General features: G+C 36.2%; 4 protein-coding genes across 4 annotated transcripts; 1 reads left to right on the forward strand and 3 right to left on the reverse strand.

Moving 5' to 3' along the window:
- Positions 1-3,513: 3,513 nt before the first annotated feature.
- On the reverse strand, positions 3,514-4,942 carry LOC113497034 (putative inactive cysteine synthase 2). Its single transcript, XM_026876474.1, has one exon. The coding sequence runs from the start codon at positions 4,617-4,619 to the stop codon at positions 3,621-3,623; it is 999 nt and encodes a 332-aa protein (XP_026732275.1). The 5' UTR covers positions 4,620-4,942; the 3' UTR covers positions 3,514-3,620.
- A 7,419-nt stretch (positions 4,943-12,361) lies between these two features.
- Positions 12,362-15,739, reverse strand: LOC113497045 (esterase E4-like). The gene is made up of 3 exons (XM_026876481.1): positions 15,454-15,739; positions 12,856-14,144; positions 12,362-12,622 (listed from the first exon to the last, which is right to left on the reverse strand). The coding sequence occupies exons 1-3, from the start codon at positions 15,586-15,588 to the stop codon at positions 12,451-12,453; spliced, it is 1,596 nt and encodes a 531-aa protein (XP_026732282.1). The 5' UTR covers positions 15,589-15,739; the 3' UTR covers positions 12,362-12,450.
- A 3,275-nt stretch (positions 15,740-19,014) lies between these two features.
- LOC113497077 (10 kDa heat shock protein, mitochondrial-like) lies at positions 19,015-19,629 on the forward strand. The gene has a single exon (XM_026876483.1). It carries the CDS (start codon positions 19,146-19,148, stop codon positions 19,458-19,460), a length of 315 nt encoding a protein of 104 aa, XP_026732284.1. The 5' UTR covers positions 19,015-19,145; the 3' UTR covers positions 19,461-19,629.
- An 844-nt stretch (positions 19,630-20,473) lies between these two features.
- Positions 20,474-22,377, reverse strand: LOC113497061 (glucose-fructose oxidoreductase domain-containing protein 1). Its single transcript, XM_026876482.1, has one exon. It carries the CDS (start codon positions 22,139-22,141, stop codon positions 20,939-20,941), a length of 1,203 nt encoding a protein of 400 aa, XP_026732283.1. The 5' UTR covers positions 22,142-22,377; the 3' UTR covers positions 20,474-20,938.
- Between the last annotated feature and the right edge of the window lie 1,189 nt (positions 22,378-23,566).

A 23,566-nucleotide genomic window follows, 5' to 3' on the forward strand; every position in this document is an offset into this window, starting at 1 on the left:
ACTATGAACTCTTTAGTAAAAATCTCATAACTGCGAATGCATGTTAGCCGAGTTGTTGAGGTAACCACTCCAAACCCACTGTACGCAACGTGTCGCCATTTCGATTCCTAGGACTATCATTTGTGTAATCCACGAATGGGTCTGGGTGTCTTTACGCATGTTACTTGAATGTTTGTGAAGTCCCCCGCGACACAAGAATTAAGCTCCTTACAGCGGGTCTGGTAATAAAGATACTAGGTTCTCCTTTCTTACGATACAGTAAGTGACAACCTTGCTTCATTATAGTTGTCAAATTAGATTGAATGAAGGGAGGGATCTTATCTTCAACTTATGAGCTTCAGTTTTAGCGTAACGATTAACATTGAGATCACTTGTCACCCAGTGAAATAGACGATAGTGCTCAGACAAGCAAATAGATTAGGGTTTTACACAGCTGACATGTCATCCACATCGTACGTGTGGAAAAGAGACAACATCTATTTTCGACATTGCACCTTCTCTTCAATACCAACAGTTATACATCAAGATATAGTGGTAGGCCTACAGTGTGTCCTTAAGTCGGACATTTGTCGGAAGCACATCGACATGTTACACACAAAGTATTAGATACAAGATAACGTGAGCACTTTGTATGGTTTACGTGACATACAAGTATTTGTTTTGTATCTTAAGTACGTGCGGCATTTTATATATTTATACAGATAGATAATGATAAAATTATGATGTGGGATCTTGGTGTTAAGCCGTCGTCGATACAGACCTAAGCCGAACGAATAATTGTTGATACTATCGACAGATATAGACTGAAACATAGCTCATCTTTTATTATTTAAAGCCACTACTATTGACTAAGTTTCAATCTTTCTGCGTGCTTAGGTTTAGTAACAAAAAACAATCGTAAAACGAACTTAAGTCGTAAAGAACTAAAGGACAATTTAGTTTTATGAGTTCAATAAACAGCCAAAAATTACTATTTGTTTATCACGTGGATAAAAAAAGTATGTTTACCATCGTCTCAGACATGTGCTAACATAATGTGTTAACTGAAGTTGACATTACACACTGATAAGTCACTCCAACGCACTTGTACCTGGGTACTGAATTTGGTAACGTCTTCTACTGTTACCTGGCATTGGCCACGATGTGCAAAATTGGATGTGGAGAGATTATCACTAGTGTCGTCACAACCGGAGGGCTTCCCACCGAGTGACGACCTCCTTGGTCGAGTGGCGTACGGACCGGTTTCAAGGTGTCGCTAGCTCTGAGGTCCCGGGTTCGATCCCCGGTCGGGTCAATGTAAAATTCACATTTCTACATTGTCTCGGGTCTGGGTGTTTGTGGTACCTTAGTTGTATCTGAATTCCATAACACAAGTGCTTTAGCAACTTACTTTGGGTTCACAACAATGTATGTGATGTTGTCCGCATATCTTTCATTAAAATGTCACCAGTTACCAGTAAGCGTGAATAACTTTAAGCAAATATGTGATACCCCACTACAAGATGTAGAACGGTATCACTCTTCCGCAGGTGATGGTTGCCCCCTATATTCACAAATTTTCAAATTAATATTGACAGTGGATATTTGGAAATTGTGGTTTCTACTGATAGTATTGAACTGTGTTTGGATTGGCTTCTTACGTCATTAAAGTAAACTAAACTTTAATGTATTCTACAAAGTAGAAATGTTCCTTCTCAATATAACCACCTCACAGTCACTTAGCTAAAGCTACACAAAGAATATCAGGTATGCTACCTTGATACATTAAAAGTTTAAAACACTTGTTATATGCTATATGATGCAATATGCTACAGAAAATGTGGTTATATAACATTTTGTTAATACTGTTTCAAGTGTAGCCGTGGTATTGTTATTGCCAGTAAATGTTTTTGAAAGTAAATATTAACGTATAGCATTGAAAATATTGCAATTACATACAATATCTGAATCTCAGACCTTGCTCTAAAAAGCAAAATAATTATTATATTAAACATGTTTTACCATACTCACATCAACCAGGGGAAATAATTCATAAGCAGTATTTTTGTAAACAACTTAACCAATAAAAACCACTGAACGAAATTAACTGTAGATATGTTTAAACTATTAAATAATAGTCTAGTGGTGTAACCGTTGGACTGCCAAGTGAAATGTCGTAAGTTCAATTGTTAGCGCTCCGAAATGACTTTTTCCTATTCCAATTTATATGCATATATCACTATAGGTAAAGGAAAGGTCAAAGTATAGTGAATATGTTTAAGATTTTTTCAAGGGCGTGTTAGATCACGTCCGAGTTGTATTGGGGTTACATTGAAACCAGGTTGTATCTACATTATCCACTCGAATACAAGAAGAGAATCTAGAAGATCAAGAAGAAGACAAAACAAGATCCGATTGTAATAATGTTACAAAATTGCATTAATTTTTTTTGACTGGATTTTCGCAACTTAATGTAAGGTTTTCAATCCTCTTGTTATTTAACTCTATAATTCTGAAATCACGTAACATCTTTTTTTAAGATCTTTTCACAAAAAAAATCTCTCCACTATCTTTAGTCTGCAAATATTTATTTTACCAGATTACAGATACTCCTAATTACTAAATCATACTTAACATTCACGAAGTTAATCCTTCTAAATCACCTTCGTTAATTAACGAGGTAGTAAATAAACTTGTTCCAAGTAAGTACTGCGGGGTACAAGAACATATTCTGTATTCGTGTTTGCTCTACATATATTGATAAAACCTTGACTTCCATTGACTTAAGAGGTCGCCTATAACTCTGTAGTAAAATATCGTAACAGCCAGTATCATTGAACAATTTTGACCAATTGAGTTTTTTGTTGGACAAAATGGAAGCTCTGAATTAAAATTGATGTTCGGTATATACTAATAAACAAAATGATGAAGAACAATAGCTTGAGGCTTGTTAAGTCGTGCCAATAAGTCCGCTGAAGAAGTCAAAGACTCTGCTCTAGGTGTAGGAACCATGCCAAGAGAAAAACAGCAACAATATGTTGACTTGTATTTGCTGATACGAGTATATAGGTATAACAGTTTTTTGGCTACCTAATATATAGATATAGAATTTCAATAACGAATGTTGTAGTAATGAATTTGACAGATTTTGCCATAAATGTGTACGATAAGGTAAAATAGAGACGAAGAAAATGAAGCACTTTATCATTAAACATAAATTTATTAGATTATAATACAAATATTTCATATCGTAAAAATGCTGTACTTACTAAAATAATCACACAATATTAAAATATCGAGACTTATTGATTTAAACATGTTATTGCGTCTATCAATGAAGCGTCTCATTTAAAAAAAACCTTGACTTGAACAAATATTGTCCAGCTGTCGATCAGTATGGCTAAAGACAATATAATACAAGTAGTACCACATCACATAACGTTAAAAATATACAAGTCATGAAATTACATCACAAAATTTTAGTGTTTCACTCCAATATAGAGTCGAAAGATTAACGCATTAAACTTTTATCACTTTTCTCTTATCCTATGTTACTCAATAAACACTTATCGTTAGACTATAGAATTAACTTATCTATGTTTACAAAATATATTATACAATATTAATAAACTAGATACATGTTACTTGAATAGTTCTTCGGGCACGGGTGTGTACTTGAGGCCCGTGTCGTTAAGCAGGGTGACGACCCAAGAGTCTTCAGGAATCAGGCCAGACTCCAGCAGCTTGACAGCAGCCGCCACGTTCGCCCCACTCGTGTATCCCACGTACAATCCCTCCTTCGCACCAACCAAATCCTTGTACTTAACTGCCTCCTCATCAGTCACGCTCAATGTCCCATCCATGTATTCATATTTAAACAGATTTGGAACACAACCGTATCCTGAACCTTGAAGTAAATGAAGAGGCTTCGTCACTATGTCACCCTTGATCGCCTCAGCACCAGCAGGCTCCACGACGTATGTTTTAATGTTGGGGTTCTGTTCCTTCAAATATTTGGCTGTACCCATAAAGGTGCCCGCAGTGCCAACTGTTGCTACGAAGGCATCTACGCGGTGGCCAGTTTGTTTCCAAATCTCAGGGCCCGTAGTTGTGTAGTGCGCTGACGAGTTTCCTTCATTACTGAACTGGTTAACGTAGTATGCATTTTGCTCTTCTACTATTTTCAGGCCAACTTCTTCAACGGCCTTGACATCTGCTAGTGTTACATTTCCGTACGTTCCTTCAACTTGGTCAACGCGGACACATTTTGCACCGAGGGCCTCCATGTGTATCGCTCTTTGAGCACTGTTACCCTTGGACATGGTGAGTGTTAGCGGGTGTTGTAGTACAGCGCACACGACGGCGAGCCCGCAGCCTTGGTTACCAGAGGTGACCTCCACCACCGGTGCGCCAGGCTTCAGCTCTCCAGACTTCAGAGCTCGCTGGATCATGCTCAGTGACGAACGACATTTAATTGATGCACCAGGGTTCATGAACTCACATTTCGCCAGAATCCTTCCGGGGCCAGTGTAGAGTCGGTCCAGGGCGACGATGGGGGTGTTGCCAATCAATTCCAAAGCCGATGCCTTAATTTCATTTTCCAGTGGCTGAATTTGAGCGTTCTCTGCGATAGGTGCCATGATGAACAGTTATATAGTTTACTTTTTGAAGTGAGCACTTAGTGAATATACAAATATCAGCTAGTGAATGAGTTGTGTGATATCTGCTGTCTTATTATAAGTGGTTGTAGATCGCGTCTCGTGTGCACAGCGCCGGCGCCCGGTGCGCACTCGCGGTCCGCGGCTGAGTGATGACAACAACAACGCACACTGTGTGCAACTCGCTAATGAAACACGATTAATATTCTATCTGAACTCTCGACTTGTTTCAATTCTAAGGTCACGCCTTTTACAGCTGAGTTATCTTTTATTAATATACTAAACTGGTAATGTATAGTTACAAACAACACAAGCCAGTTTGTTTGGGTTTCCTATAAAACTAGTACGTTGTGGATTCCTATATATATACAACTTTTGATTAATCTGTGTATCTAATCAGTATCCTATCTAAGGCGTATTATGAAAGATATAATTATTTTTACAAGGCTTGGAACCTTACTTCGCTCTTATTACGCAATATAGCAGTTTTTCCTGAAAAATGAATTTATAAAATTTTCAGTATTAGAGTATTTTACAAACATTGTAATATTTTATGTAAATTAATTTTGCCAACATTTTTTTATTACAATTTATTTTCAATCCAACGCATTTTAAAAACGTTTCAATTATTTACGCCTAATCATGGCGTGTCATTACATCATATTGCGCCAACTGGTACAATATAACACACAGCACAAATAGCTGCTTGCCTTCGACGACCATGCGATTAACTCACAAGTGGCAATCCGGGACTTAACAATCAACAATTTGGAACACGCGACACTTCAAAATAAGCCCTAAAACTCATTTTTCTATAAACAACTCAACATCCCAGAAATGACTTGATCAAGGAAAAATACATTCTAAATATATTCTGTTAGAACCCATTTAGTAATAGATGGTATTAATATGTGCAGATGTCGCACGAACAGGGACTATTGTTAACAAATACGGGTACAATTGCGAACAATGCATTACGTTATTTTATTTGGTGAAGGCAAGTAGCGGCGGGACAAACGGGTCAGCTGTTAGCTAATTGAGATATCAATCGAAAACGGGACGAAATATGGCGACCAAATGTTACGATCGTCACTTGTTTAGATGTATTAAATGTTACGCGAATGTAATATGACAGAATGAGAAAAATCTGTCGACCAATTCCCTCTTACATACTACTTTTTTTATTGCTATTTCGTCTGTTTCCTTGATATATCATCATCATCGCCCTAGCCTATTCCCAACTATCTTGAGGTCGGCTTCCAGTCTAACCGCATTCAGCTAAGTACCAGTATTTTCTTGATGTATTTGACACAAAAATAATGTATCAGACATCAACATAATTATATTTAGTTCTCCTTAAGGTTTTTGCTTTTTTATTAAGCTTTTACAGCGATTTGGGACACACCAAATCTATTCATTACACACGAGCATTACGTCAACGATAAGTTAAGAGCACAGCATCTCGATAAAGAAGCTAGCCAGTGCGCAAAAACCGGGTAAAAATCTTTGCGCTCAACGATCCAACGCGTCGTGCGCATACGTATTTAACTAAAATAGATGATGATACATACATAACAACGTAATCATATAAAATTGATTGAGTCTTGATGATGGGGTATTTTTCAGGTTTTAATTACTGACGGAACAATTTTTATGCGTTCGTGAAGGAATAGTACCTATATAGTAACAAAATGGTGAAGGGCTGAATGCTTATTGTATGGTCAAGCGCTACTTTTAGTAACGAAGACTGCAGGTATCCAAAGACCACCAACGTCTCTATTAAGTTAAATCACATATTAACAATCTTAAAAAAAGTAAATCCCTCAATACCATTGCGAGGCACACCCAATTACAGATCTTTCGAATCCGAAAATGTCGGATTCCCACGGGCGCAGCCGCGCAGGTGCACGGGTGCGCTTGCGCATACAATGCGGAGCGCGCTCGCATTCCAAGCAGCGCGCGCGCAACGACGTAGCACAGATCGTGACTTGTATTACACGCTATATTAAACGACAGGGAGACGGAATTGGGATTAATTTTTGTCATAAACAAACCTATAAAATTATGAATTAACTGAAGCTAAGTTGTGAATTGTTCTAAAATCATATCTCGGTCTGTTTATCATCTACGTGGTAATGAGAATTAGTATTTAGCTTTTGTATTAAAATTAAAACTGGCCAGCGTGAAATTCAATGTTTTAAAAATCAGTGTCCGAAAAATTAAAAGTACGTTATCTGAAAATTTTGAATCAAAATAGATGTAGTATTCGTGTGTTACAATACAAACATTTCAGCTTCAACAAAATCGGATCTACACCATTAACAAATTAGCTTGTGGCTCCTCAACCTCAGTAAACAGCTATCTCATTTCGGCTTCGTCGTGCTTCAACCTAAAGTAATAAGGAAATAGTTTCGCAATACATAATAAACGTTTACACAAAATATCGCAACACATTGGGTAAAGTTCGAACCCGTGCTAATCAGTAAGTACACTTATAAGGCAACTGGCTCAACGAGTACCGAAGCCACCATTTTTGTGCACACGTTCCGTGATTGGAGAACAAATGACAAGTGAAGTGCGTAGATATCTTGAATTGCGTTCTGCTTTGGAATTTTAGTACTAGGTACCTAGGCCAGAAAAAGATAAGCAACACTTGTGTAAGAAAGTACTTTTACATCTCCGGAAATAATGTCGGAATGTCTCTGCATACATGACACTAATTTCTGTGAACCAGTTAGGGGTTTAACCACCTTAGTGCGACAGTAACATTGGGACACCTAATAATATATATTTTTTAAATAATATCAATATCATAAACCGTTCTCAAGAACAACTCTGAGTTAAAAGTGCTGTAGTGTTAAGAGTTATGAGCGATTTTATTTTTCTTTTTCATCAGAACCGAAATAGTATCGAAAGTGGAATCGAAAGGAAAACACTCTTTTGAAAATGTATGGCGTTTCTAAAGACCTAGTTAGTAAAATAAACTAGGTTTTCGAACTTTGGTTAAGACAAATAAATATTTCCGTACGTCATTTAGAAAACGTTTTTTTTCTCGGATAGATTCTAATTCCCAACTTTGCAGTATTCTTTAGTTTATTTGTAAAAATGTACTACAGCCAGTGGAATACTTACAAGCTGTGAGGTCATATCGACCACACAGCTGTTTCTTCTAATATAAATTGCACACGATATAATATACATAAAAGGTTAAGGGGTATCTGAACATTTGTAATGACGAGTGAACAACCTGTCATTATCTATTTGTTTGTGTGACCTTTACAATATTTAACTGATTTATCATAACAACAAAAAATGTAAACCAATAAGTTCTAATGTTATCGTGGGAATATTTGACAGCTGAAACTCAATATGAATATTATGACATAGTAGAAATATGAATGAGTATGAAACCTATATTTCCTGAAGTAAGTTTATTTTGCCTGCCGAGAACAAACCAGTGTAATGTCTTAAAACTTATTCCTTAACTGGTATTTTTAACCAAATCTTTTAGACCTATGACTATCATAGTTTTCTATGTGGTGTTAAATCACATTTTTACATTTTTTTTATTATATGAGCCAAAATAAGTGGCTTTCCGCCACAGATACGGATCTTTTTGATCGTTAACTTAATTACTTAATAACAAATTAAGCTTTTAGCAAACATCCCACTTTGAAAGTCTTATTTCAAGGTTATCAATAAAACGTCGAAATTAATAAAAGATGTAACTAATTATTGCAGATTAATTTACTTGAGACATTAAGCGTGACTTTAGTATATTATCTTGGACAAGAGTCTAGTTATCATTTTTGAGTCTTCTAGTGCGAAAATAACTTTTTCAGAGAACAAACATACTATAAATATAGACATAAATATAATATTCAAAATAGATAATATCTACGTATCAAAAATCGAGTCAACCAAACGACTCCACATTTTATGAAATATTGCCATTTCATTATGATAAGCGGTCCTAGTGTACACACATAAAGCAAGGTTCTTGAAACAAAAAAATAAAACACTAAGTTGTTTTTATCAATATGTTTTCAACCTTAAACATTTATAAATTATACCTGAGGTTGAAATCACCGCGTCACAAATCTGTCGATAAAAAATTGTTAAGAAGGACAAAAAATGTAAACAAATGAAATTGACATAAAAGATAGCAATAAGTAAAATGATGAAAAGAAAAGAAATAGAGCTAATGTTGGTCTCGCTCTGTGGGAATCAAATCACGACTCACGCGCAGCGCTGTGAAAGGATACCGGGACGACTGCGCTCTTATACAGCGGGTTGTTTTTGTAAGTGAAACAACTACATAGCATAATATCTATAACTATATAGGCATTTCAGCTTTGTCAAATAGATGTGAAGAAGGAACTGCATGTACGAGAAGAAAAATCTAATTTTGGAGTTCAAAACTACGATATGATATATACGATAATATATTGTCAAAAAACTTTTTGACAATATATTTATGAAAATTTGAAAACTATAGTAAAATAAACTATAGATCTGTAAATAATATGTGCTTACCTAATTAATTAAAATTGCATTATAAAAAATACCGATGTTCATTAAAAACACTAGAAATAACCTTTAAGATATAGCACTGAACAAAAGAGCATAAATCTTGTTGCAAAAATCCTATACCAACTGAAGCAATAAGGTGGTACTTTCTTCTTGTATTGTGGCCAATAAATTACAGTCGGCCTATTTAGAACAAAAAGAGCACGCTGTATAAAATCCGTGGGCAGGTTCGGATGCACCTGAGTATTTCACACCGCGACTCGCTGGCGCCGACGGCCAGTCTACTATAGTCTGTGACCCGGGGCCACAGACCCAAGAACATGTAGACTCTAGAAAGTTTTAAACATTACGTGTTTATTGATTTTGTAAGTCTGTTATTTCTTTAAATCTCTTGTCATTTTATTTGACTATGATAGAGACAGTGTGACCCAAAGGGCATATGTAAAAAGTTTATTCTTTCGACAATTGTTACAATAGCTAATCAATGCCAATATTGTAGTGTGGCTTCCAACAGAGTGGGACAATAATTAGGATACACCTACATTATTGCAACTATTGTATAAACAAAAACCACACTAGGATGATAAAACCAATCAATCAAGTTGAAAGTAAATTTATTAAAATGTTCATTAATAATGCATAATTACTAATCTGACCGTGTCGCATATGTCCGATAATAGTGCAACGAGTGGCATTTCTATAGATAAATATAATCCTTTAAGCCAATTGTTACCAGCTGATACTTACGTCATTTTATTTGCATAAAAGTACTCGGTACTATGGTATTGACACAAATAAACCTTGCCAAGGTCTTATATGCATTGTACTTACAGGTCCAAACAACAAAATATCTGGTATTATTTACTGGCAAAGTGATTTTTTTTTTATATCAATTACTCGGAAAATATGGCAAAACAATATACACATCGAAGTTGTAACGGAGACCTAGTCCTAATCTATAACATTCTCGTACAGTAACTGTAGATCACCCCTGGCCTTAGCTCAGGCAAAATGGATCTGGTTAAAAAAGTATCGCATGAAATAGAACTCACTCTTTTTTCGAAGTCGGATTGAATAGGTAGGCGTGACATTTAGAATCTTTCTTCCTCTGTAAACATAAAAAAGTGGAAGTTCTATTCGTTCTGAAGTATTACCACCCACTCACAGCGAGTGGTGTCGTGGTCCATAATGGTATTAGTGCATTCCGGCCGGCTCGGCGCGCCGCTGCAGAACGTCGTCCAAGCTGCGCCCCCGCAACTCTCATACATCCATCTACAACTATACTTACAACATTTACCTACCTATGTATTGCATAGATTATTTTGTATCGGTTCATGGAAAAAAAAAACAATTTTTAGAGCAATAACATTAGTCTATGTATCTCCATTTCACGGTTGCCTAGTCATCAGTTTTATAGGCAATATTAAATGCAGTTACTACTAACTAAAGCAGATATGTTTTTAATTAGACTCCCTTTTCGATTGGATAAACGAATGAGGTAGGATTACCTCACAACACAAGTCAGTCATATTTTACCAAGTCATGTTTACTTTATCTGTCTGCTATTTTGTAAAACTGGTGTATTATGATGCAATCAGTAGTTTACTAAATCAATTTGCACCTTCGTTGGCGAGACTCCGACAAATCTAAACTCTCGGTTAAAACCTTAGATGCTGAGGTAACATACTTAGGTTTTGTCGTAATATTGCTTGAATTTTGACCAAGGCTTGAAAGTTGTTGAATTTATATTGTTGCTATAGAAATAATAGTTTTATACGCATCGATTTCCCCATGAGTCATGAGTAACTATCGGACAAGATAAACAGAGGTTTGATTTGCAGATAACAGTTTTGACTGTTCGTGTGCTTTACTGCGCACGGTAAAAACAAGATAGATATCTGCGATGTATCTGTTTCTAACTTGAAAATATTGCGCAACTTTTATTATAATTACCGATGAGAATTCATTTGTCATTTCCAATAATAAATATTGATAATATATTTCCCCCCTAAGAGGTTTTAGTAGATAAGGAACTGTGAACACCTCTCTTTGTGTTTAAAATTTTTCGGACAATATATCATTATTACTAGCCGTTGATCAAGGGCCCGAAGAGCTGGTGGCTAAGCTTTAACCGCATAAGTGAATCGCTCACAGGTTAAGCTACGCTTGACGCGGTCGGTCCGTAGATGCGTGACCAACTTTATCTACCGAGTTCCTACGTGTTTCGAAAGGCACGTAAAATTGTGGGTCCCGGCCGTTATTCATACATCTTTGACAGTCGTTACAGGTAATCAGAAGCATGAGTCTGACAACCAGTCTAACCAAGGGTATCGTATTGCCCAGGTAACTGGGTTGTCGAAGTCAGACACACAGCTGTAGTACTTAGCTGAATCCGGTTAGACTGGAAGCCGACCCCAACACAGTTGGGAAAGGCTAGGCCGATGATGATGTAGGTCGCGGGCCCGCCCACTAAAAATCGAAAATGGCACGGGAACAAATGCAAACATCCCTATATGCAAATTCCTAGCCTAGCCTAGGATTACTAGCCTGGAATTTGCCGAGGCTAGGCAAAGGACTCCTCACTCTCCTTCCACTTGTCTCTCTCACCACTCTCTTACCAGTTCGGTGAGATGAAATCCAGATCATCCAGACATATCCGCCTGGCGTACTATTTAACTTATGTACTTTTGTTAATCAATGGTAGCCATTTTTAGCGTGACCCGTGACTGGGACTTGACCTGGTGCCCAATGGTGCAAAATGTCGCGTCGGCAACTTGCCGGCCACTGGAGTAACAAAGAAGCGAGCCAAACGTCTTTGAACCCTCATATTGAACCCAAGTCATCAGCAAGTAGGTAAATACTTTATATTTTACCTAACTGCGCCAAATAGGCAAATACAGGTGGTATGACTTTTAATTTCTACCGGTATCATTCAAATTCTACCGATAACACTCTTGTCTCTTAATAATTAGGTAAAAACTTAGATAAAGATCAGAGTATCATAGCTATTATAATCCGCTTTATCTTTTTTCCTTACGCATCAACGAAAATATAATTGATAATATCTTCAAAGCCACTACGAAATTTACTATAAATATGCTCGTCAGAGAGACAAACGCCTGGTATTCATTTGACAGACAAGAAAACGGTACGGTGTTTCCTTCAAAAATATTGAACTAAATCAAAGTCTGCAAATCAAAATGTTTCGTATAATATCAAAAACGTTGAATATATTACTGTGTTGTGTACAAAAGTTTTGGACATAACATTAATCTCGTATACATCATTTAGTACTGCATTTTTTCTCGTAAAGCTCTTCAAACACTTTCATACGTTCTGGGTACACTTCGTATTTCATTTTCATTTTTCTGTCGATCACAAAGCAAGCGACGCCTGTTTCAGCGATGGGCTCCCATTTCGTTGTTACCAAGAAATCAAGCCTCGGCGTAGGATCCCTGAAAAAGTATTTTTTATGTTATAAGCGGGTTATGCTTCTTTCAGTCAACTTAATATATTTAATTCAAAGAATTAGATCGTTATTGGCAGACTATTACAAAGTATTTATGCATAATTCTAAATTAATGGTTCATTTCGAGAAATATATTTGTGTATATCTTCATATTGCTACAACAAATCGTATGATTGACGTTATTTTTAACTGTATAGTTTTGATTTATTATTTACTCACCCATAGGTCGCGAAGTTAACCCATAATTGGTTCATCGTATCTCTAACAATTTTATCCATGTCACTGATGGATGTAGATAGCTTGTTACTTCTTACGATGTAGCCGCCGTCGTCACCGTGGCACGCCCCCTGACGGTCGATGTTGTAACACTTCTTGATGTAATTCAAACCTCCATCGTAAGCAAACTCGTAGAAAAACACAGGGGCATTGTGCTTAGCTATTAAATTTGTAGCCACGTAAATCCCACCGATAAAGTCCACATCGGAGAAGAAATCAATTGCGTAAGCGTCAGGATCCTCATAGATCCTCTCAGCTTCTAGATAGTTTGTCTTCAACTTAAGTTCCGTATTAATCTTTTCCGGGACATCGAGGTCAAACGGGAAGTAATCTACGAAAACCTTCTCTTTTATGAACTTCTCTAAAGTCGGTGCACCGTGAGACACCATGAGCAGACCTTCTCGTGAACAGAACCCAGACATGTACGGAACTTTGTTAAATTCTCCTTTAGACAGCAGTTCGTATGGAGGCTTGCTTAAAAACGGTTCCCAGTCGCCTGGTTTCTCAACTGTGGGCACGAAACCAAAGTGAATACCACCTCGCCATTCATCGGTAGCCAAAGCCAGCATAGACGCGGTAATCAATTCATTAGTCGACAAACCTTTCAGGTATTTTAACAAGTCATCGTCGTCGACAACAACTTTACCATTCAGAAAGGGTATTTTTGAGGCCAGCTTTTTGACATCAGCGTTATAAGCCCAATGTAACAAAGAAGAACCAGATTGAGCAAGGGCTTTGTGAAACAGACCTTTAGCCATAGGTGACAGGAGGAGGTATTCTACAGATGCTCCACCAGCGCTGATTCCGAAAATAGTAACACTGTTGGGATCTCCACCGAACTCCTTAATGTTTTGCTGGACCCACTTCAAGGCTTGCACTTGGTCCCTGAGTCCCATGTTACCTGTTGCCTCTTTACGGTCTAGGGATAAAAATCCGAGGATTCCCAGTCGGTAGTTCAGACTGACCACGACTATTTTTCGTTTTACGAGAAAATCCGGTCCATGTGCTGAATCGTCGGTCCCGTGCCCGAAGAGAAAACCACCGCCATGCAAAAACACCATAACAGGAAGTAACTCATTTTTATCTGAAGGTAGCTTTGGCGTATAGACATTTAAATACAAACAATCTTCGTCTCCTACTATGCTTTTGGTCTCTTTATCAAACTGCGCGCAGATGTTGCAATCTTTGGTCCCATCTCTGATTCCCTCCCATGAGTCTGGCGGTTGCGGTGCCTAAAAGCAAAAACATTGTGCAATTATAACGTATCTATTGAAAGACAAAGTTAAAAGTTATATCTACAACATACATACATCATAAGTTATATATACAAGAATACGTATGCCACTTATATCTTATCTCTCTAAGCCTTCGAAACTTGAATAATACAGTACTTGTCATACACAAAGAGCACAAAGAGCATAGCCCAATCGAAAAGTAACTTGCGATAAACAACGACATTATTTATTTGTTTAATAAAAACACAATTGAGTAACAAGAATATTTCAGGAGCCTTCGTTAGAAAGAGTCGTAGGGGTCTATATGACCACGACACCGGACATCCAGGAACCTTAGAAATACGCGCGCAAACCATCGAACGTCAACGACGTATTATTTTTATCGCGGTTTCAGTTATAAAATAGCGACTTACTACCTACTGTTTTACTGTTTTTACCTACCCATAATTATTTACGTATTGCCTTATTAAGATAAAAAGAGACGCTATGTGTTCAGTGTTGTCATAGCATATATTCAGATTCCCACTAACTATTCAGTTACGAATAAATAATTGCAACTTATTATTTATTTATGTAGGTTATAAATACAAACTTGTCTTTAAAGTAAAATCCAAATAATGTTTCCTTAAGTTGACATAATTTTCTTCCCACAGCAAAGTGTTGTAAACACGCGTAATACTACGCCCTCGTTTGTAGGAAATAACTACTACTACTACTGCTAGAGCAAAAAGACCAAATTTATATTTTTATAAGTTGAGTATAAGATTTCAATAGTGTGACGTTTTAAATTATAGAGCCGTATGTTTTAAATTAGTTTGTAAATAAACATTTTAACTTTGACTTTGACTAAGGATATCTTTTCACGTTGAACATTGTTTAACTGAAAATTTTGCTACGATGTGGGGTAATAATCTGTGACTGGTATTACTAGGACTCACTACTACACACGCAATTGAGTATAAACGCAATGACCGTCATGACCGTCGCTACCGGCTTACGCACACATTTACAACGAACTCAATTCACTTTTTACCACAACAATTAAATAAAAACCACTGTTTAATATTAACTGAAGATTATTTAAATATTTGCGAATGCTATTTTGTTAGTTTTTGTTTAGATTTTATTCAACAATAATGAATAACAACAACAAATTATGATTTTTTTGAAAGTAGTACTGTAATCAATGTCATAATTAGAAAGTTCTTACGTATTGTGTGAACCAGATATTGGGACGACAATAATTTTACTTAAGTACAGATGTAAAACTTGGAACCACTGATTAGGCAAATAAAGCAATACTTACAGCAAATCGCAATTCGCCAAGGGGTGGTTTTGCATACGGAATTCCCTTGTAACTTGAATACTCAAAGTCATCGAATATCTTTATCACCTTCCCTTTTATTTTACCTTGTGGGGTTTCCACAACCGGATCGGACATTATTATTATTTAATAGCTATCAATCACAAACATTACCAAACTACACTATTAGCACAACTTTGTTTGTTTTCAACAATATTCATTCACAATAATAAAACCAAAGAGCAAACCTCTATATGACAAGTAGATAACCTTAAAATTAACAGCAATACCGAATCTTCCAGCTTCCTCTCACTTGCCTGCTTGCATTGAGAGAAGTTTTGCAATAACTTACTAGATGGCGCTTTAACGGCTAATTAATACAAAACTTTTCACCCCAGGAAGCTTTACTTTAATTAACAAAACTTATTTATATATCGAAATGATTCTTTCTGCAAATCTAAAACAATTTCTGTAAATCGTTTTATTAAACGCTGAATCTATTTTAGATCTACTAACACCATCTATCGGTAACAGTTAGTAAATTTTCATCTGCACAATACTGCACATATTATTATTATGTAGAAATTCATCAAACTAAACTGGCTTTAATTGGAAGGCTCTTCTATAAGTATAAGTACTGTAAAAATGTTATTTTAAATACTCTTCGTTTCTTCAATTGTGTATGTAGATGATTTTAAACTCATTCATTTATTTTGTGTACGTGAACTAGCCAAACATTAAAATCGCTTTTTGGAAAATTGTAAAAAAAATATTAAAAATTACTAAAAACTTTGATATAAGATAGGAAGGCGTCAAGCCAGTTCTAACAGACGTCTTCTCAAGCATTGATCTTTGTTTTGGCACCACAATTAGAACGCTTCACTAAACTGATTCGAATCCCGCGCAGGCAAGATAGCCGGATGCGCACCTGTGTCCGTGTCGTGAGAACCGACCACGATCTGTGACGCAAACCCCTTTGGAATCTTCATCTCAAATAAACCATACAATTATCAACCTTATGCCTAAGCAATAAAGATCTCGTTATTTCTTCATCTGTAAATATAACGTGGCAAAGTTCATATAAGGCCATACAGAGTTCCCTGTTGTGCTATGTTTGTTGTGTTATTTTGTACGCTTTTAACATCCGCGCTATTATCGCAACTTTTTATCGTAGTTTAACCACGATTAAAGGAGCATGATACTGCATTTTGATTTTATAACATTTTTAACGAAATAATAATGTGATATCGTGCTTAACTTATAACTAAGTAAATCTTAGAGATGAAAACAGGAAATTGACTTTATGTGGTTGTCTTCTGATACTCTTCTTCATCAATCTTCTTCAGGTAGGTAGCTCAAACACAACATTTTTAATAGAAATTGGATGTCTGCATAAGAATAGATTATACAACCTTATCACGATAACCTAGTTCAACGAACTTAGTGTATATTAGAAAATCAAAATGATCTTTACTCAATTGTTTTAAATAACCAGTAGCTAATTGTACATCAACCCGGAAGACAACATATCCCACGTTTAGGATACCAAACAGTCACCCTACACTTGCACACGTGAATAGTTTGCGAATGCTGTGTAGTTGGCGAATGCCGTGTGAACCCGATCACGATCTTTTTACGGTTTACTCGCAAAAAACGATTTGAATTATATAAATTCATTGCATCAGCCTTTGATACCCGAATTCCTTTGAGCTAATTTTTATCTATTTGTTGTATTTACCAATACAATTAGTATTTGTGTGAATATCGCGGCGCCTTTCATGTGATTATTGCAAAAAGTTGTAGCCGTTGTAGGTGTGTTTTTGTTTGGATGTATTAGGTGATCCTGTGGTCTTTGGACTGCTTTGGAACGTGAAAAACAGTCTGGAGCCCTTATTATTCTCTGAAGGTAACTTAAGAAGCTAAGGGTTGTATGTACTTATGTACTTTAGAAACAATTGGCTGTATTCGTGATTTACAAGTCTTCGGCGAATGAAAATCGGTAAAAGTGTTCTGTTGTTCCTGCTCTTTCTGCTAATGTTTTATAATATTAATTATGTAGGTAAGGAACTGTTCCTTGGATGAAATGATCCTTTAAATGATTACCTTTTTTTGATTCTGTTTAAAAACTACCAGGACAAATGTAGGCTCCATATGTGCCGGTTTCCTGTCTTTAGCAACTACAGATACTCGTATGAATAAATTGTGTCTTTGTGATTAAGTGTCAATTAGGTATTCAAGACCTGTCAAACTGTATTCCCTGGACAATGGCGGCAGGGCCAGAGTGCTTTCATGTGCCCGCACATGCGCGGAGGCGGTCATATATCGCGATGCGCGAGCGCAACCCAGCGTCTTTTGTGTGGCGTGGGTTTGTTCGTCATACACGATAGGCTAGGCGTGTGTGTGTTTCAGCGTGATTGTGTGTACAATTGGTGCGCGCGCAGGTGTGTCCGAGACTGGCCGGCGCCGGCGCACATTCCATCGGCGGTCACGGCGCGGCGCCGCGCGCACAGACTGCTCACACACAACTAAACATCAGTACCAACATTTTAACATTAACAGCATCTCTATTCCAATAATATAAGATTGAATTTCCTAATTCATTTTTACTGCTGATGTGCGGCAGACTATCCCACTTGATGATTACGGACGCGACCATTATACGCGATCCCAAATGACACCTATGTACAAAATATTCTATATTAATTCTGTGAGTAATCAACAAAGCATTGTGTATGATAAATGCTGTGAATTCTGATTAGTAGCTACTTAATATAAAAATAATTAATTCACATTGTTTACAAAGATGCCTATCCTACCTTATAATATTAAAGCTACGTTTGAGAGAAGAATACTAAAATGCTAAGCAATTTAAGATGTTAATGATAAGCCTAAGTACCCTTGTGTGTTATTTATTATGTACTTAATTAACAATTGTTACCAAAGGTACCTTCATTGAATCCTTCTTCCAGAGAATTACTATGCTTGCAAAGCTACTAGGGAACAGTGAATAGAGTTTCCTAAAGTCTTGCAGGTATTGTAATATTTAGATGGAAATTGGATTGAAAAAAACAATGTTTCCAGACCTTACTAATCAAATATTATTAGAGCGTATATAAAAGTCACTATAAAAGTAAGCTAATTATTTGATGCCGATCACGAAGACGAAATTTTTCAAGTTTGAATCTATGAGCTTGTTCTATGAAAATATTTTTATAATCAGACATGGACAGTAACACATTCGTATCTATTATGGTTTAAAAAACTTATAATAACGCCATCTACAGTGATTACAATGAACTGCTACGAAAAGTTGTCAATGAAAAGTTTTTGCTACTACCTAGCAGAGGTCACTACTAAAAGTTATTTTATTTTAGTGAAGCTAAATTTGCTTTACTTTACAAATTACTTACAATCAAAATTAATTTGAGCTACATACCTTTAAAATCTTATTAAATTTGAGAAAAATAGATTCAATTTGCTTTTCTTTTTCTTTAAAACTGCGATCGAAATTTAAAATATTCTTTGACATTTGGCAACACCATAAACGCATGGACAAAAAGAGATGAATGAACTTTTGTCAAAAAGTTGAACGACGGTCGGTCGCCGGTGTAGCTCGAATATTCTAGACAAGGTCCAGTCAATAGGCGTTACTGCCGATTCCTCCATAACTTCTGTCTGCATTTCTAATTAATAATATGGCGGCTAACGTAGTAAAGCGCTTAATTCCTCTGCTCGACCGCGTTCTGATCAAAAGGGCTGAAGCGGTAACGAAGACCGCTGGCGGCATCGTCATCCCCGAGAAGGCGCAGTCCAAAATGCTGCATGGAGAAGTAGTTGCCGTTGGACCTGGCGCCAGAAAAGACAACGGTGACTTCGTCCCAGTCCTGGTCAAGGTTGGCGACAAAGTCCTTCTGCCGGAATACGGCGGCACCAAAGTGTCCATAGAAAACGACGAGAAGGAATACCACCTATTCCGAGAGTCTGACATCCTGGCGAAGATTGAAAACTGAATTTTGTGTTAGTTTTAATTTTGGTGATTCTGATTCTGTTTACTGTTAGTCTTAAATTTAGTACAAGTAGTGAATGAATATTATGTGATTGTGTAATATGCTACTATGTTGTGAGATGGGATATTGATGTTATCTCCGTTGCATTTCTTATTATAAATTTGTTACAGAATTTATGTATTTTTATTTTCTATAACCCTAATTTTAACCTATTGTCATGCTCATAACCTCAAACATTGCTTTTGGTTATCTTACGAATCCCATGTTCTAGAACTTGCATAACCTAAACGCACCACACGTTAGTTCGTTACACACTTTTAAGTTATAACAATGAGTTATTACGATAGTTCTGCGATAACTGCAATTGAATAACTTGATAAGCAGTTTGTGGGTGACATAATTTTCGATTAGGACTTCAAAAATCATCACTGTCAAATTATGTTCCCATGGTTGGTCTCAATATTGTATTGACCTACCTACTTATTATTAAATATCGCCTATACAATCATGAATTTTGCTGATCAGACATTATCTAACAAAAGTGAATCGATCAAGATTCATTGAAATTGCCAAAAATGTAGGCTTCATAGTTCTAAAATGAAGGCAACTAGGTTCCTATTTCATTGGTAGCGGTGGCCAATCTAGAATTCTAGAAATTGCAGTCAGGTCATTATGCATTTGACTCTAATCTGACTCTATCTGACCCGCTTGACTTGTTACCTTTTTCATGTAATCAGAGGCCATTCTATTACATCATAATATTGATTTTATAACAATAACATACAACCAAAAAGCTAATGGCAACTATTTCACGATAAATAGAAAAATAATCAACAAGATCATTGCTAGCAGCTCATTCGGTCTCAGGTCTGAATTTCTGAGATAAGAAATACAAGATCTAAGGCCAGACATATTGAGAGCCTCCTCATTTTTGAGGTTTGTTGAAAAGAAAATATGATCTAAATTTAATTTCCTACTAAATATTGTAATTAAGAGTGTAAAGAAAACAAACAGAGTAAATAGTAAAATATTGTTTTAATTTTAGACAATCTTTGTACAACCTGATTTTATAATCATACATAATTAAGCACTAACTTTAAATCACAGTAAATACAATATCTTATATAGCGTTTTGTTTGCCTAGAAATATGAAAATGTATAAAATTAAGTACAAAATTAATAATTAAAATTGTGACTATCTAAGTGCAGTACAAGAAGGACAACATCCTTCGACAAATATGACTATATTTACATAATCATGGCAAGCTTTAAAATAAGGTTAAATGCACTTAAAATAAACACAATGGTTACAGAATCTTGTGACTAACCACTTCATAGGTTATTCAATATTAATACTGAGACATATTACATATTGAATCTTAATAGCTAAGTACTTATTTGACTAATATATGCAACATAGCTAATGTTTACGCAGTAAAAGGTACATGATGATGGCATATCAATACATTTAAATTGCAAAACTATTGTAAAGATATGGCTGTGCGTCTCACAGCAGCCGATAAGGCTGGGTTTGGGTCCGGAGGTTCTGTTAGTAACTGTACTGATATCCAGCAGCCATCTTCATTTGATTGACGTAAAGCCTCCATTGCGGCCTGGACTCTTTGCCCATCCTCAAATGTGGCTGCAGCCTTCACAGGCTCTTTGACCCAGTCCATTTGCTCCTTGACGGGTAAAAAGGCTTCTTTTAAGGCACTTATCATTTTACATAGGCCTTTTATGTAAGGTTTTGGGACAACACTTGATGCACAACTCAAATCTTCAACATCAACATAAATGACCTCTTCTTGACCATGGGGCCTTTTACCTTCATCCTCTGTAAACTTCACATTGGGTTTGTGCAGTTTACCATGCAAGTCACCTCCTTTCACAACCAGATAACCTTTCTTACTGCACACATAAATTTCTTGATTGAAGCATGGTCCAGGCAAATGGTTATTCAGTGTAGCAGTTACTAATAGCCCTTTATCCATTTGTAATTGGAATGTGCAGAAGTCTGGAGCTGTTATCTTCCTAATGCCATTAACTTTACTAGTTTCTTCCACAAAAGTTCTTAGGACTCCATGTACCTTGACAACTTTCTGTCCGGTCAGGTATGAAACTAAATCTATAACATGACTACCAACTAATGTCAGTGTCCCTCCTCCCATAGTATCATCACACAACCAGTTGTATGTTTCCCCTATCAAAGGACCCATTTGTACTCGTACATCTACAAGACTCAATTCATCTGGATTACCTAAGTAACCTTCATGGATGCATTTCCTCATGTGGCTGAATGCCGGTAAAAACCGTAGAGAATGATTGACTATGGATATAAGACTGGGGTAGTATTGTGCAGCTCGCACCATTTTTAAGGCTTCTGCCTGACATAGCCCTGCAGGTTTATCACAAACTACATGCTTTCCAATACCCAAAGCCTTAACTGATATTTGGGCGTGTAAATTTGGCGCGCACACAATAAATACCAAGCTCACATTCTTTTTCAGCAAAACATCATCTATTTTATTTGTGAAAAATGGTATCTTTAGTTCCTTTGCAGCTAGCTCAGCTTCCTGAAGTGTAACACCCCATATAGCTTCTACTGGAAACCCTTTTTCTCTTAAGAATGGCACCAAAACTTTTGCTATAGCTCCAGTCCCAAAAACCCCAATTCCCGGTAACATTTTCAGTGCGTTTACAAGACAAGCCCCTTGGGTTTGTCAACACGGCCTTATTACTGCGAAACGAAATCTTATTCCGTTCGTAACATTTTTAGAAATGTCATTATCGTCTTACACTAACTTAAACACAAACAATTCGCCTCATAAGCGTCGCACAAGTACGTAACAAACCAGTTTTTAGATACACTCTATAAAGTAGCTCGACAATACTCGACATTTGTTGAATATAGTGTTAGTGATTACAAATATTACCATCACAAAACATCGATAACAAAACCTATTTAAATATGTTTAAGAGACGTATTTTATTTCGCTTTAATAAAATTATATCATGTATGGTGAAGTCAAAGTATTGGAACAAAATTATTTGTATACAATACTTCAACACTTATCTGCAATATTGTTCTCTGTAAAATACTTTTGTGTATGTTTTTTGTGTATGTATTTTTTACCTCTATCGATGTTCGATATCGATGATATCGATAGTACAATACCAGTGCCTATCTAATGTCGATATGTCGAAATGACATGTTGTCAGATGTGAAAAGTCAAATTTGACATACGCCTCCAAAGTTGCCACAATCCTCACAAACAACACTAAAAATGATAGGAGACGCGTTTTATTTTTCATGATTATATTGTGAAATACACGCCACTTCTACTATTGTAAATTATTCGTACCAAATCCTTAAATATAAACATATGAAAATCAGAAAATAAAAATACGTGGATCTAGTAAGTACCTATTAACGACGTTCATTTTCTTAGATCTTCGTTTTGCGTAAATATTACGCTTTGCTATAAATAGTAGCTATAGTTGCAACTTTTACGAATTGAATAATATTCTCTATAACATATTATTATGAAAATTATATTCGTTTACATTACTAGCTGAACCATCAAAAGTTATTTTAACATGGTGCAGAAAAAATAGGGGAATGAAAAATAGATTTTGTCCGATTCTCAAGCCTATCTAATGTACACAAAATTTCATGAGAATCAGTCGAGCCCTTTCGGAGGAATTCCATTACGTATGCACGTGACACGAGATTTTATATACCTAATAAATTAATTATTATTTTATGCCGCAGAAGCTCTGTTCTAATATGAAGATTAAAAAACAAGAGAGCAAATACTTAAACCATTTTCATAATCGTAGTTTTATTTACTTAATCGTTACTAATTTATTTTAACCTTGTTACTTTTTACAAATTCCACTAATATTTTTAAACATCGTCAATGACGATTCATCATAATTAATTGTTATCGTGTAAGTGGAACAAAGAATAATATTATTTGAGTAAACAGTAGCATCGTAAGTCACACTGTATGGCGCTTAAAACGAATCACTTTTCGTCGGAACGGTTAAATTCAATGCTTTGATATCCGCCACCTGGACCACCTTCTTAGGGCTGCTACTGAGAACCA

The sequence above is a fragment of the Trichoplusia ni genome, chromosome 1 (assembly GCF_003590095.1).
Source record: "Trichoplusia ni isolate ovarian cell line Hi5 chromosome 1, tn1, whole genome shotgun sequence".
Taxonomy (NCBI): domain Eukaryota; kingdom Metazoa; phylum Arthropoda; class Insecta; order Lepidoptera; family Noctuidae; genus Trichoplusia; species Trichoplusia ni.

Bases quoted from the DNA above. Each gene is read 5' to 3' on its own strand.
- LOC113497034 (XM_026876474.1), bottom strand. From the start codon at position 4,619: ATGGCACCTATCGCAGAGAACGCTCAAATTCAGCCACTGGAAAATGAA.
- LOC113497045 (XM_026876481.1), bottom strand. From the start codon at position 15,588: ATGTCCGATCCGGTTGTGGAAACCCCACAAGGTAAAATAAAAGGGAAG. The intron at 14,145-15,453 runs GTAAGTATTGCT...TTTTGCTTTTAG, and splicing joins TTGGCGAATTGCGATTTGCT to GCACCGCAACCGCCAGACTC. The intron at 12,623-12,855 runs GTGAGTAAATAA...ATACTTTTTCAG, and splicing joins GTTAACTTCGCGACCTATGG to GGATCCTACGCCGAGGCTTG.
- LOC113497077 (XM_026876483.1), top strand. From the start codon at position 19,146: ATGGCGGCTAACGTAGTAAAGCGCTTAATTCCTCTGCTCGACCGCGTT.
- LOC113497061 (XM_026876482.1), bottom strand. From the start codon at position 22,141: ATGTTACCGGGAATTGGGGTTTTTGGGACTGGAGCTATAGCAAAAGTT.